Source organism: Melitaea cinxia, chromosome 4 (genome assembly GCF_905220565.1).
Source record: "Melitaea cinxia chromosome 4, ilMelCinx1.1, whole genome shotgun sequence".
NCBI lineage: Eukaryota > Metazoa > Arthropoda > Insecta > Lepidoptera > Nymphalidae > Melitaea > Melitaea cinxia.
Window position 1 is genome coordinate 12,375,016 of NC_059397.1, and position 16,295 is coordinate 12,391,310.

At 36.7% G+C, this 16,295-nt stretch overlaps 1 protein-coding gene across 1 annotated transcript in view; it reads right to left on the reverse strand.

The window, feature by feature from the left end:
- LOC123670214 (intraflagellar transport protein 88 homolog) overlaps window positions 1-16,295 on the reverse strand; it is a 33,151-nt gene that overhangs the window by 2,051 nt on the left and 14,805 nt on the right. The window contains exons 9-18 of the mRNA XM_045603723.1: window positions 15,801-15,958; window positions 14,836-15,091; window positions 14,219-14,474; window positions 13,202-13,376; window positions 12,424-12,526; window positions 11,600-11,710; window positions 10,596-10,704; window positions 10,061-10,156; window positions 3,777-3,848; window positions 634-679 (exon numbers count right to left, since the gene is read on the reverse strand). Of these exons, the coding sequence (XP_045459679.1) occupies window positions 634-679; window positions 3,777-3,848; window positions 10,061-10,156; window positions 10,596-10,704; window positions 11,600-11,710; window positions 12,424-12,526; window positions 13,202-13,376; window positions 14,219-14,474; window positions 14,836-15,091; window positions 15,801-15,958 (1,382 nt within the window). The remainder of the gene's footprint in view (window positions 1-633; window positions 680-3,776; window positions 3,849-10,060; window positions 10,157-10,595; window positions 10,705-11,599; window positions 11,711-12,423; window positions 12,527-13,201; window positions 13,377-14,218; window positions 14,475-14,835; window positions 15,092-15,800; window positions 15,959-16,295) is intronic.

Here is a 16,295-nt window from a genome sequence, read left to right on the forward strand (position 1 = left end):
CCAGAGTGAATAGGCTGATAAATAGGCAGGCATGCTCCACCTTCGACCGCATCGTCACTTAACATCAGGTGAGATTGTGATCAAATGCCTGCCTATTTGACATTAAAAAAAAATCCAAATCACAAATTTGAGCTCATACGGACTATCCTAAAACGTCACTTTGCTATCGGGGATGTAGGTAAAAAAAATGAATAATCACATATTTCTTTCTTTAAATTTTTATAAGATGAACTGTTACATAATAATTATGTAACACATTGGGGACATATTTCTAGTAGATGATATTTCGTATTTACATAAACGATACACGTAGTTATCAGTTATGAAATAATAAACACAAGTGGTATGAGGGTAAAATAATTATGACGAGCATTTATCTAAAAAGTATCAACATTTTTGTGACATGATGTAATTTTTCAACAATTTTATAATTCATCATTCAGTTAAATAAATACTCCGTTGTTGTTGCTTGTTTTCTTAAGTTGTTTGATATATATAATAATAATGATAAATAAGTAGCGAGTGTATTTACTTAGACGTGTGTAATGCGTTATGTTATTATAAAACAGTTCACAAACAAAATGACGTAAAAAGAAACTAACACTAAATGAAAAGTAAGAAAAGGTCACTCACGAGCGTGCGCGCCGCGTCGCACTCCCCTCGCCACCGGCGTCACCCCCTGGAACAGGTTACATCATCACTTTTCTACCTACCGGCCAGGATAATATAATTATAAAATACTTTGTTATATACATACTTTTGAACAAATTTCTTGTAGTAATTATTTAATATAATAAGTTTACTTTTGTGACTTATTTTTAGCGTACCTATCCAATATTTTTTTACTTTTATTTATTTATACTCTCTACTAAACAACTTTAACAATAATTGTGTTTGCTGGCAAACGAAAAAAACTGAATTTCATTACATCGACAAGTAATACAACGTAGGTAGACGAAAAAATAGTCAAGTAAATACGCATTATCAAATATTACTCCAAAAGTTGTAATCAGATCTCGATGAAATATAAATGTAACCACATGATAAACATCGACTTTCTTTTATTAAATAACTAAATTAAAAATAATCAAAATCGGTACACCCAGTAAAAAGTTATGCAGATTTTCAAGGGTTTCCACTTAATTTCTTTGGGATCCCATCATCAGATCCCGGTTTTCTTATCATGGTACCACACATGGGATATCTACTTTCCAATAAAAAAAGAATTATCAAAATCGGTTCATAAACGACGAAGTTATCCCCGAACATACATAAATATCTTAATATATATAAATCTCGTGTCACAATGTTTGTCCTCAATGGACTCTTAAACCACTTAACCGATTATAATAAAATTCGCACACCATGTGCAGTTCGATCCAACTTAAAATATAGGCTATATTTTATTATGATATATTATGTTATTATTATATTTCAGGAAAAAATAAGGTGATACGAAGTTCGCCAGGTCAGCTAGTATATTATATATATACGGTCGAATTGAGTAACCTCCTCCTTTTTTGAACTCGACTAAAAAAAGACACATACCAATTATATATCGGTACATAACAATATCTACCAACAAAATAGAAGCACTTATTCATTAAAATAAAATAATATCTAGAGGACTTACGACTGGTCTAAGATAAGTATACAGGTGATTACAATAACGATTGAATTGAATCTAGGTACATGAGATCAAATATTTTAAAGTATTTAACTTTAAAATATTTTTAAAAATGCCAATGAATTTGTTTTCTAATAGGATCGGTAAACAATTAACCTTTGAATTTGTTACTAGTTTCATGTAGGAAGATAATTATCTTACTTAGCAAATGTCAATGATATATTAACATGAAAAAGGTGACCTGTTGTTATCGTATTCTGTTCCTCAAGAAAACAAGTAATATTAATTTACTGGTTAGCTGGTAAAAACGAGTTACACTTATCTTAGGTCCGCGCACCAGTCACAAATAATCGATTTAACCGGAGCAAGTTTTTTTTAAAATCCAAACATTGTATTGTTAAATAATACGAAATATTTAATGTACCTACGCACGATACTCTGTATTTCAGAAAAGTGTCTATTTGCCGTGTAATAGTGTAAAATAGTTGTTGTTCTTCATCGTTATCAAAACAACATTAAAGAAACGAAGAAAAAGCTGGTTTTAACCAGTTCACATTATCTGCTCTATGCCATTAACATGAAAGGTTCGTGTCTCATAATTCCATGACAAATCTGGTTGCTGTCAGTTAGGCGTATTAAACGTTCGTGTCTACTTATTAAACGACTTCCAAAAAATTCATACAATCCAATTTTTTTCCAATTCCAAAATTTATCCCAGTCCACTGCTGGAAATAGACCTCTCTAAGCCATTTTTGGCGCGAACTCACAGATGTGTTTTGCCCATAGTCACCACGCTGGGCAGGCGGGTTGGTGACCGCAGGGCTGGCTTTGTCGCACCGAAGACGCTGCTGCCGGTCTTCGGCCTGTGTATTTAAAAGCCAGTAGTTGGATGTTTATCCCGACATCGGTCGGCTTTTTAAGTTCCAAGGTGGTAGTGGAACTGTGTTATCCCTTAGTCGCCTCTTACGACACCCACGAGAAGAGAGGGAGTGGCTATATTCTTTATTGCGGTAATCACACAGCAAGATTATTAAGAGGTTCTAAGTTCGATTGTATTTATTATGTATGTTATCTCAGAACGTTTTACTGTGTGGACCGATTTCGATTATTATTTTTTTAATCAAGGTTTTTTTATGTGGTTGTTGAGGTGGTTGATCGAGATCTGATGCCTCCTTTTTGAGTAATCTTTGACACCACGTATTTACTTGACTGTTTTTTTCGTCTACCTACGTTGTATATATGAATATTATGAAATTTTGTGTGAATATCGGGTAGGTCTGAGAATCAGCCAACATCTATTTTTCACCCCCCTAAGTTATGGGGGGGGGGTTAAGAAGGTTAATAAAATATATGGCAACACAACGTTTGCGGGGTCGGCTAGTAATAATATATAATAATAAACAACAGTAATGTGCCTCATCTATCAGGGTTAATTTATCTTATGAGATAAGGATAATAACTGCTGGTTTATTTTTTTATACTACTGGGGTGGCAAACAAGCGTACGGCCTACATGATAGGATGCGGTTACCGTAGCATATACATATCCTCTATACATATATATCTAGCCTCTATACATATATATCTATATGTATAGAGGCCTGCAACAAAGACGCGTCGCAAGCGTATTGCCGACCCTACCTCCGACCCTCCCCATGAGCTCTGGCAACCTTAGGTACATTAGGAAAACAACACTCCTTAAAAGCAGTATTTTATTTACCATTAATATGGTATTCCCCATATTTAACGCTTTTAGAGCTCCCAAAAATCATTACACCTCATCTGCCGTTTAAATTTTATTTAATTAATGTTAAAAGACAGCCAGTTCTAAATTAATACAATCGTACCTATGTCTTTTTTTGTAAAATAGCAGAAATAAAAGTGTCATCTTAAACATATATATATATATATATATATATGTGTGTGTGTGGTAGCTTGTTATTAGCTTTTTTTTATTCATATTCTGTATTAGTTATAGTTATAATAAGCTGTAAGCTATCCAAATAAAATAAAATAAAATAAATAAAATAATTTGGTATTTAAACATTTATCATCAAATTACTTAATCATAGCAATATTTACTACATGGTAATCGAGTTATTTGTGTATTTCAGTGAACAAATAGTTGGTTGTTTAAGAAACTCATAAACCTTGATTTAGCGTGTCCAGCGCGGGCGACCTGTTTGAGAGCGATGAGCTTCTTTCGGCTGACTCCGTGTTCACTGCGGACGTGGAATCATCATAAATATATTGTCAAAGTAATTAAAGTCTTGTAAAGAGCACAAATCATACGACTATTGTATCTAACATTAGTAACAATGTAGTTGATTTAAAAAAATATATTTAATTTTAACATCCACAGGCTTTAAAATGCCCATGCCTTTTATTAAACATCATGCATTAAAATATGTTTATCCTACAGGCAAGTTATTACTTAAGACAGATCGACAATCCTGTGACTGCCTAGTAAAGCTAGGTAGTTCGACACTGACGACAATATCTTAATTTTTTTATCCGTACATTTTCATCTTTAGCGTAGTAGATTTTTTTTTAAATAAAGATATGAGCATATGTAGGCTTATTCGAATATTTTACAAAGAATTTTAGTGGATTCGTATATTATTTTTTAATTTATATATTAAATAATTGTGGTCTTTAAAAACAAAAACTTATTTTTTTATGAAATGTTCGTCATTGTTGTTGATTAAATCGAATCTTTTGTCCTTGAATTATCGTTGACCAAGGAACTCAATCGGCAACAAAGTGCAAAATATAGAGAAAATCAACTATCACGCGGTAATAAAATTCCTTACCAAGCAAGAAAAGTCTATCCAAACCGTAATGAATGAGATGACATAAGTTTATGAGGACTCTTACCCATGAAAATCAATGGTTTACAAGTTGCATAATTTGCTAAGCAGGACAGAAAAACATTTGAAGACGATCTAAGGCCGGGTCGCCCCGATAAAGTGACAACGCCAGAAATTATTGTACAAGTAGAAAAATTAGTATTAGAAGATGCTCTACTAAAAAAGACGTCTAAAGAAGAAACAATTTGCAGAAATTATCAAAAAATTGGAAACAACAATTTTCAAAATTCTACACAATCATCTTGTTATTTTGCAAGATGGGTGCCGCTAATGCTCACGCCAGCGCAAAAACAATAGCACGTGGAATGTTCCCGTGCGTTTTTGAACTTTTGCAATAAAGATAAGGATGGCGTGTTGAATTCAATTGTCACTGGTGATGAAACTTGGGCTCATCATTATGACCCTGAGTCTAAACAAGACTCCATGCAGTGGCATAAAAAGGGTACAATACCACCAAAGAAGTTTAAGATGTATAGTCGGTCGGAAAACTCATGGCGACAATCATATGGGACTCAGAAAGAATTAATGTCCTGTTGTTTCATGACAACGTTCCCTTTTACAGGAGTCTTGTTGCGTTGGTTTAAATCACCCATCCTGCAGTCTAGATCTGGCCCCAAGTGATTATTGCCTCTTTCCAAAAATGAAAAAACTGCGTGGTTGAGAATTTTCAACTGACGATGAGGTTAAGGAAGCGGTTTCATCACATTTTTTAGATAAGGACAAAACAATTTTTTACGGTGGTATAAATAAATTAATTGAAATATCTGAAAATGTATTCGTCTTGCAGGTGAATTAATATATTTAAAAAGAATAATAATTTTGTTATTTTTACTTAATACCCATATATAAGTTACAAAAAGGGAACAGAAGCCATAAATTCCAATGCGGGCTATATCGCGATGGAAGTGTTTTTACTAAAGTTCAGAAATAAAATCGATTGTCTTCGAAAATATTTATATCTGGTATAAAACGTCTATAATAATGCTTTATTCATAAAAATATTTACATAGAAAATAATGAGTTCCCTGGTTCTTGTGATAGGCAAGGCCTGTGCCACAATGAACCAGTGTGCTCTTCCATTATTGATTTCTAAAGCAAACTTTAAATTAACTAATATACCTTTAAGCAAACTAGACATGTAAATTTAGGATATTACTTAATTAGGTGATGATGTTTAAATATAGACGTGTCTATAATTAAAAATCATCACCTAATTAAATAATATCCTAAATTTACGTAAATTTTGATGTGCCTATCCATTTACGTCACATAAGCATAAAGTTGTGTTATCGAGGTTCAAAGTTGGAGATAGTGTTCTTACTTTTGATGCCATTGTACCATTTAAACAAAAACAACGAATGGTTAACAACATTACAATGTTTTAACAAAACATCTCAATTTATAACATTTACGATAGAATCTGCGAGATGTAAATATATGACGGAGTCCTAGATAACGCTCACGCATGTTTTACTTTTAACATGACAAATAAATCAATATTTGTCGACAAATGTGTTTATTTATTTGTAATGACAGTGGTGTTTTTGTTAGGAGAGAAACTAGACCAGAACTAAACCATTAAAACGTTTTAGAACAAAGGATAGCGAAGTTTTAAAGAAATTTCGGTGTATTCGTTATGAAGCCGTAGCCGGCGTATTTAACCCACATATTCTCGAACAATCATAATTACTTATTTATAAACAATATCGTTTCGTCAAGAATTTACCTCCATAAGACAGCTATTTACTGCAAGTGTGTGCGGGTCGCAATATTATTTATGAGCTGTTATGTCCTCGACATCGTTCGTTCCGACATTGGATTATTATGTTACTATAAAAGCCCGTTTGTTGGTAAATCTAACATTTTATATGATATGTTATTCCAGATTTTCTATAATCGGATTGAAAGTATATATTCGTATGCTTTATTAACGATGGACGGTGAATGTGTTTGTCTAACTATGAAATTTTTATTGTTAAATCGTAGTAATTAGAAGATTTTCTACAAGACAGAAGCATTTGTTAGGTACATGTGAAATAAGTTAAAAGAAACAATGAAACCATTGCGGAATTATACTATAAATAGTTGATAAAACGTCTTAAATGTTAAATGCTAAGATTTACTTACGAAATTTTACAGTGCATAATGTACAATTACTTACTTATCAAATAAATATTTATCAACACTTTTCATATTTAATCAATTTTGTACCAAACTGACATTTCTTCCACAATCATTTAATTACGGATTTTGTCAATCACCTTTGATCACTCACTCACTTCAGCCCTATACAGTCCGCTGCTGAACATAGGCCTCCACAAGTTCGCGCCAAAAATGGAGTGAACTCATGTGTTTTGCCCATAGTTACCTGCCATTAGTCACATGGCACGTAAAATAAAAGATTGTTTTTTTTAAAGTTTTTTACTTCAGTTTATCGCAACTTATCTGTTGTAATATTTTTGACCCAGTAGCGACTGCCCGAGGCGCATTATTGGGCGCGTCTCCCGCCGAATTAATAAAGTTATGTTAAGTTTTGTTACTTTTTACCTTTATGAAACTCGAAGACAAAACAGGATAATTGAAAAAAATTGGCCTGTACGAAATAAATATTATCTACCAAAATAAATACCTACGCGAAATAAATGCTTAGTTAACCCAAACCAAATAGTTAATAATTGAAAAATGTTAGAAGATCAGAGAGTACGTTGTATATCTTTCTTTCGAACATACTCTCTGAGTTTCTTACGTATTTATATTAAATAAGTATAAGCGGAACTGTGAACCCTTAGTTTCCATCTTTGGTTATGCGAGAGCTATTTTCAGTTTTATTAGGGCATTGTCAAATATCAGATCCATTAAATCTGTGGGATTAATTTAAAAAAAAATCTGAAGAAGGCGTCAAGTTGAAAAAAATATTGAAGTAGATGTAGACCAGTTTTCGAACGACACATTCAACAAATGTTTATTATCTATTGAAGAGACAAGCTTTAGATGGCCGCTCTCTTAGGGAGAATAGTTTGCCATAGCCAAGTAGAGTATAAACATAAGAAAAGGGAGTATCTAAGAGACCCAAATTACATTTTGGAAGTGTTAGCAAACGTAGTCGCCAACAATGAGTATACTTTGACTGCGGAACAGAAGTTAGCCTCTGGAAATAATTACAAGCATAGAACAGAATGAGGGTGGAATGTTCCTTTTAGATGCTCTAGGGGCATTGGAAAAATTTCTGATTGATTTGATCCTCGCAAAAATAAGGAGCACGCGCAATATTGCGTTAGCCGTAGCATTATCTGGGATTGATGCAACCCTGCTGGACGAAAGTGGAACTGCACATTCTGCATTTAAATTGCCTCTCAAGTTCACTGTTTTAAAAACCCAATGTGCAACATACCCAAACAGAACAATTTCGCTGAGGTATTGAAACATACCAAAATAATAGTTTGGGACGAAATAGCATAGGCTCATATATAATAGCATAGGAGGCATTGAAGCTTTACAGGAGACATTAAGGATCATGGAAATTTAATGGATAGCGGAACAGTACTGATAGCAGGAGATTTTCGTCAGACATTACTAGTGGTACCTAGAGGAACGAGAGCCGACGAAATTAAAGCCAGTCTTAAGATATCTGTTCTATGGTATGAGTACGTAAGCTTACAAGAAATATGAGATTACACCTGAAAGCGACGTTACTGTGGGACTGTTTACAGATATGCTGCTTAAAATAGAAAATGGGAAATTTAATGACTGTGACTGTAAAGTAACTATAAAAGACTACTATTACCGCATTAAACGGCGACATATATCACATTTATTGATGCTTGATTTCCGCTACTTTTCTATGAGTTGTAGCTTAATGTGTTATAGCCTATAGCGTCAATAAGTAGATTATAATATAATGTATGCGTGCGAGCGTGCATTGACGATCAATTTTTCAGTTCGTCAGTTTAACTGATCAGTTTTTCGCGTTCTCCAAAATTTGATCGTGACTGTATGTAGAACCATCGCTCCAGAATTTTAAGTGACGACGCGCTACGAACATCCAACTCGGCGCGTCGCGCCCAGGCTTGCCAAAAAGTTTTGATTCAAGTCGCTCCATCTATGATCGAAAGACGCAAAATATTCTTAGCAGTCGCACAATGAAAGTTTGAAAATACACTAGCATCTGTCTGTAAGTTTTTTATGACAGTCTATCATAACAGACTCGAAATTTAAAAATTATTTATTTAAAATATTATTAACTTACATGATGTCCCAAGATACAAAAGATAAAATAAAAGATACAGATAAAATGACTAAATGAATAATATATTGACTCAATTTCAAAATTAAAGGAAGCTTACATTAAAAAAAAAAACAATATTTTTTGTAACGGTTTTTGTACTTTTAACTTGTTGTCAACGCTGAGGATTAAAAAGAGCCTAATTTGCGACTTGTCGCCCAAACTTAAAAAAAGGAGCGTATCCATAAAAAAAATCGCCCAATTCGCGACAAATCGCCCCATCTGGCAACACTGGTCGCGCTGAACTGCTCGTGTGTGTGTGTAATCATCGTTCCAACCAATCGCGTCATTTTGCTCGCAGCGTCCGCGGTGATTAAGAGTGCACTAGTGTAGTTTTTATTTTTAAAATGTCGGCGTCGATGGCTAGCTTAAGCGTGCATGCGTTTATGTGCGTGCGTATGAGCGTGCGTGCGCACGTGTATGCGTACGTGCGTGCGTGTATCCGTGCGTTTGTGTATGTGTGCGGTAATGCGTGAGTAAAAACACGTTCGATTCAATATACCTAAGCCAACATAAATAGGCTTCTTTTCGATTGTTTGTCAACAATTGAAATACACTGTAGTGATAAACAATAACTATACCCATTGTCAGTTATCAATTTTTTTTTTTCATAAACGTTCCAGATAACAAACCCATTCGTTATCGTTAAAAAGTTTTGTCTAACCTAAAGGTCATTCGTACGAGTTATTTTTACTTTTTATCGCAGTAGTTTGAGTGTTATTGTCTTAAAATATTGACAATGTATGTTGGTCGCTGCGTGTAAATCATGTGATCCTAGAGGTATTAAATAAGTAAAAATAGTAGGTTGACAAATTTTAACGAATTAAAACATATCAACTTGGTCTATAAATTATTTTAACCTCACAAAATTCAATTAATAAAAGTTCATAAAATTTGCCATGAAGTAAGATCGCCTGGTTGTACAATTTGGCTAGTAATGCTAATTTTATTGTTTACTTAAATGTGCAATAAAGTATATTATTATCATTATTAACTAGTACGACATGTGTGTGTGTGTGTGTGTGTGTGAATGTTAATGTCGGGAATTTTAACAGCTCTGTTTAAATATTGCCAGAAACAAAATAGCGCACAAGACAGTAGCGTATGCTCCACGAAACCGTACCACGAAGCTTGATGTGACGGTGCCTCGTGTTATGCACACGCTGTTACAATGTCAGTTAAAAATCGCTTGACGACAAGATTATTTGAAGTGTCTATGCCTCTATGTTATAGCCTATAATAAACGTATGAAACAATTTCGCTATTGTTAATGGCTCCCGACCTCTGTCAAGCTGCTTGCGTCTCTGCAGTTCGCGGTTCCACGCGCTGGTCTCGGCAAGACCCTGGTCTCCACACAGCTTCACTATAAGCTTCAAACCTGTAGAAAATACAAATTATTTGTTCTTAAAGAATTGGTGACTTTCTTACAGCCCTTCTTCTTATTTCTTATTTTTCCGCTTTTAATGGATACAAAAATTATTTCACGCCATATCCAACTCAAGAGCAAGTTGGATGTTTTATATCTTATGTTTTTACGTCACAAAATATAATAGTCTGTGGTTTGATTTTTTTCGTTAAATTTGACCAACATAAAAGTTGTAAATATTAAAATTTATAAAATTATGTATTTTTTACAGAAGACACTCACTTTTGCAAAAAATATTGTAAAATATAAATTTAGAGCTATTTTTAGATATTTATTATGATTCAATCATGCTTCAGGTTAGCTTCCCATAGATTTAATACCTTATGATACCCATATTATCTGTTATACTCAAAATTAAGTACAATGTACACTATAGTTAAAAAAAACTTACATTGAATATTATCAGGAAACCTTGCATTGAGTTTCTTATACAGTGCGAGTGCTTCTTGATACCGTCCACTAGCGCGAAGACAGCTCCCCATCAACAAACCCCATTCTGGCTGTGAGAATGAGGAAATATTTTGCTATTGTTGAAAGTATAATAGTATAAGTGTATTAAAAAAATGTCCATTTCTTAAAATCTCTGAAACTAAAGTAAGATAATAAAATGAACTGTTCGCCAATGAAAAATAAATTAAAAATAGTTGAATCGATTTATGCAATTTTCATGTTCAATGTTGGTAGTGCACCCGTTAACATGGCGCTTGCAGTAGTGCTCGAATATTGGGAACTCAAAATGATCAACAACAAACATGTTTTTTTTTTTTTTTTAAATATAAATAACATTTGGCATTACCTTGACAAAATAAGAGAAAAATTGATATTTTTGCGAAAGTTCGGAAAACTCTAACGTGTTACTAAGAATAGTTTTATTTATTAAAATATTTTTTTGCCAAGAAACCTGCCTGGCTGCAAAACACTTTTGTATAAGTCGCTTAAAGTTAATAAATAATTAGTTAATGTAAATAAATAAGAGTTAAAGTAACTGCTACTACCTAAATAGATAGTAAGACCATTCTCGTTCACTTACTATTATTTCATCATTTTCTGTAAAAATTGTTGAATTTATATTAGAAACTCTTTCTAAGCCTATATACATATTATTGTAACAGCCATTCTTAATACTGTGAAAGAGACATTTTCATTTTATTACTGTAACAAAACATAGCGTATTTGGTCAGTCTTAGGCAGTGTTCCACAGAAATGCTGATACGCTAATGGTCACTGGTTCGATCAATTGATAGGCCAAACAGATGTTTGTCGTGATCTGTAGTGCTCATGTATTGCGCATGGTACCAGACCATCGACACAGGGGTTACATCTTGCTGGCTTGCTTGGCTGGCTTGTGAAGCGTGTAGAATACACAAGAGAGCGGCAGCAGAGGCGTGCACTCACCGAGGCGGGCTGCAAGCGCGCGGCGCGGCGGCAGTAGCGCAGCGCGGCTTCGGGCGACGCGTCGGCCGCCAGCCAGCGCAACGCCTCCTCGCTCGCCCACGCCGCCTCCACCTGCACACGAATGTATGCTCATGAACACGAATGTGAAATACAACTCTATATTTAATGAATACCTATTGCCCCCCTCTACACGACCTTAGGGATAGAACTTATAAGCCAACTACTGATGATCGCCGGTTAGAATTCATGTGTACTATTTTTATCTCGTACTCGGGGGTGATGTTGAAAACCAGAAACCAGTGTTTTCACACATCCCATAGTGCATTAGCGTAGCAATTTACACTCCAACCTTTCACAGAAAAAATCTTTTGACAGCAGTGGAACATTCATAAATTTTGTCTACAAGGGGCAAAAATAAAAAACATTCAAATAAAATAAAATCACCATACAAAAATTTACTTTTATTAGTTAAAAAATGTAAAAACACACACAACGCGTAAATAAGTAGGAAGCGTTCTTCACATGGTTAACAAAATTATTGCTTCTCACATCTGTATTACTTAAAATCTTAAAATAAATATGTTTTGTTTATTCACGTAAAATGCCGAGAGAAATTTTAAGTGTTTCCTAGGTTCCTTTATTATTATTTACATCTCTCTCATACACAAAACTATTATAGACGAGACGTTTCTACACAACGAAATAGAATAAATAAAAAACGACGTAAAAATAAATGCATTCACTTATTATTGTGTGATGTAAATATTCATTCGCTATTGCTCATACTACTCATACTGTAAAAGCAGACAAAAGAGTAAACTTACGTCTTGATAGTGATGTCTGGCAGTTTGAGTGTCGCCCATTTCGCTGTGTAGTTGTGCTAGTGCACACGACACTCCGATGTCCCAGTTGCCTATTATACTGTACCTTTAAATAATTTAATATAATATTTATATACAACACTACTGATGTCCTAACAAATAGGCGATCAATAAACAATTTACATTCATGACTAGACCTATATAGAATTATACGTAATAGGTACTACATAGATTCAAGAAAAGAAAATTCAACCTTAAAAAAATATTAAGCCCTCGCAAAATTTCACATCTTTCTGAGATAGGGCACAGCAGGATATATTTTGCTTAAAATTTGGAGTAGGCCACCCTCCACTTTCCTGTAAAGAATATACCCACTCTCTTCCCGTGGGTGTCGTAAGAGGCGACTAAGGGATACTAAGGTTCCATTACCACCTTGGAACTTAAGAAGTCGACCGATGGCGGGATAACCATCTAACCGCTGGCTTTGAAACACACAGGCCGAAGACGGGCAGCAGCGTCCTAGGTGCGACAAAGCCAGCCCTGCGGTCACCAACCCGCCTGCCCAGCGTGGTGACTATGGGCAACACACATGAGTTCACGCATTTTTGGCGCGAACTTGTGGAGGCCTATGTCCAGCAGTGGACTGCAATAGGTTGGAATGATTGGGGAAAGTAAGGAGATAGGGTCGACACGCGCTTGCTGGAGGCGTCTATCGGCTACGGTATCCACTTACCATCAGGCGGACCCAGGGTGGGTCTAAGACGGTGCTATAGTCTCATACCAGTGCTCAGCGGTCTCGTCCGCATGGTCTGCGGCGGCGCGCGAGCTCCGCGCCAGGCCGGCGGCGGCCAGCGCGCGCAGCGTGGCGCCGGCGTCCGCCGAGCTGTGCACGCGGAGCCAGCGCGCCTGCGCGCCGTCCGCCTCGCCCGCCGAGCCCGTCAGCTCCAGCGCGAGGGCTGAGGACAGCTAGCCGTTATTCCGTTCGGTTTTATGAGATGACCGAAACGCAAATAGGCTTTAAGAAGAGTTTATTTATATATGCTTCAGCCTGTAATATCCCACTACTGGGCATAGGCCTCTTTCCCCATGTGGGAGAAGGATCAGAGTTTAATCCACCACGCTGCTCCAATGCGGGCTGGCGGATATATTCCCTACTATGAGTAACGATCGCTATCAGGTGTACATGATAACAACCGGGACCGACGGATTAACGTGCTCTCCGAGGCACGGAGGGGAGACCCACAAGGACTACACCCAAACCACGGCAAACACCTGTATGGCCAATACAAATGTTTGTCATGTGCGGGGATCGAACCCGCAACCGCCAGCGCAACAGGTACATGAAACATGAAGTTCACTTAAAATGAGATACAATCAATATACTCGTACTGAATAAATAATAATACAATAAAGTATAAAATAAAATAAATAAATATAAATGCATGTTTTTTAAATGTTATTATGAAAACGAATATTTTATACCGTCCAAACCTTTAAATTGATTCGGTAATATAAATGCTTATCTAGTTTACATTTTTGAAAAATAATCCATTTTACGTTTTCAACAGATTTTTAAAGTATAACATTTAAAATATATTCTCCGAAAATTTCAAATATGATCTACTCAAGATTGCCTGAGTTATGACTGATTTCAACCGAATGATCTGTAAGTTGGGAGACCCGGGTTCAAATTATATAATATGTATGTGTATAAGTATGCGTTTCAAAAGAAGTTGTATATATATCTAAATAAAGAACGTAAATTTAAAAAATAGGTCACATAATATCGGTCTCTTACCCGAATCGTGCATAGCGATCAAATCGGTGGGGTCCATGTGCGTGGCGGCGACGAGGTGACCGGCGGCAGCGCGCGCGGCGCTCGAGACGGGCGATGCGGACGAGGCAGAGAACGAGGCAGAGGGCGGGGCAGAGGGCGAAGCGAGGCGAGCGGCTGCTAGCTCGGCGAGGGCGCTGCACACGCGCGCTGCACAGCTGTAAGGGTCGTCGCGCGAGGCCGCCTCGCTCAGGGAGCGCGCTTCGGAGAACTTGCCGAGCTTAAAAGAGAAATTCATTGAGGACGGGACGAGCAGAATATATCCTGCACAAAATTCGGAGCAGCCCGTCTGGGAAAATACCTCAGTCTTACAGATGATCACAGCTAAATGTACTGTCAAGTACTGTTGTGTTCCTGTGATGAGTAAGATTGCCAGAAATCATGCACAGGGTCTGGGGTAGGGTCGGCAACGTGCTTATAATGCTTATTGGTGCTGTTACAAGCGTCTATATGCTACGGTAACCGCTCACTATCAAGTGACCGTGGGCTCGTGTGCCGAAATCGTCATCTAAAAAAATCCACATTCACTTCGATCTGTTTAAGAGAAGTGACATTTCCTATACAGGAGTATTTATATTTACCGCATAAGCAACGAATGCTGCGTCAGTGTTAGCTTCGGCCCGTAAAACACGATCATTGGGATGAGCGCGAGCGACGGCTTTCAGTCGCTGCAATGCTCGCATTCCAGCCGCCATTGCACTCGTAGAGCCCGACCCGGCGCCACCGGGAGCGCCAGCGGCGCCTCTTAGTGCTGCCAAAGCGCTTCCAAGTTCTAAACGAGATCCGGCGCCTCCGCCCGAATAACCTCGTAAAGCCTCCACGCACCACGAAGCATTTCTGTTAATAATAAATATTATTTTTATCAGTAACTAATGTTAAAATAAAGAATTTGAAACTTTAATTTTTTTGATGATGATATATTGATTTTTTTTTAATGCCTGTTTTTTTAATTTGTAATAAACCTAAACACCTTTGGAAGGTATATATTTTTGTATAAATTAGAAAACGACTACATAAAAAAATAGGAACATTTGGATTATTAGTAATCAGAAGAAGATTTAAACAAAATGCAGAATGCAGCTTGATGTACATGATAGCAACATTGTCGTCGTTCAAATAAAAAAAAAGAATGCCATATGTATTGATTTGGAATATTTTTAACTTAGGGCTGTACTTTTAAACCAACCAAAGGCGATTTGAAGTATTTTTGATTATAGTGGACAACGCACAATAGTCTTTATTGAAGTAAAGCACATCAGGAAATATCCTACTCAACATCTGGAGCAGCCCGAGTGGGGAAGTACTTCAACCTTACAAAAGATCACAGGTAAATAATACAGTTCTCACGAAGTGTTCTATTCACGTGGTGAGTAAGATGGCCAGAGCTTCTGGGGAGAGTCGAGGGCGACAACGCGTTTGCGACGCTTCTGGTGTTGCAGGCGTCTATAGGCTATATACGGAAACTGCTTGCCATCATGTGGGCACACCGTACGCTTGTTTGCCGACCTAGTTGCATAAAAAAAGTAGCAGGCTAGTAGCGCGTCACCCCTGGTCGTCGTCGCGCTGCGGGCGCGGCGGGCGCATGAGCGCGGCGGCGGCCAGCGCCAGGCAGCGCTCGGCGTGCGCGGCCGCGGCGCGGGACCAGCGCGACAGCCGGTCGCCGCGCACCACGTCGCGAACGACACACTCGTACGCGTCGTTTTCCTGCACGTTAAGGCGGAATATTATGTTTAACCATAAGATCTATCATAAAATTTGACATATTTCATTTAAGAGATATCGTACATCAATTTACGTCGCACCATTCAACAAAAATTACCACCTTATAAACCGATAATAATAAATACAAATAATATCATTAGTATGTTACTATATATTTGTCAGCTACAAATATATATTAACATACAAATATTACCGGAGTTTTTTTTACATAATTGTGTTTGCTCGCAAACGAAAAAAAACCGACTTTAATTACATCGACGACTAATACAACGCAGACCGACGAAAAAATAGTCAAGTAACTACGCATTATCAAAGATTA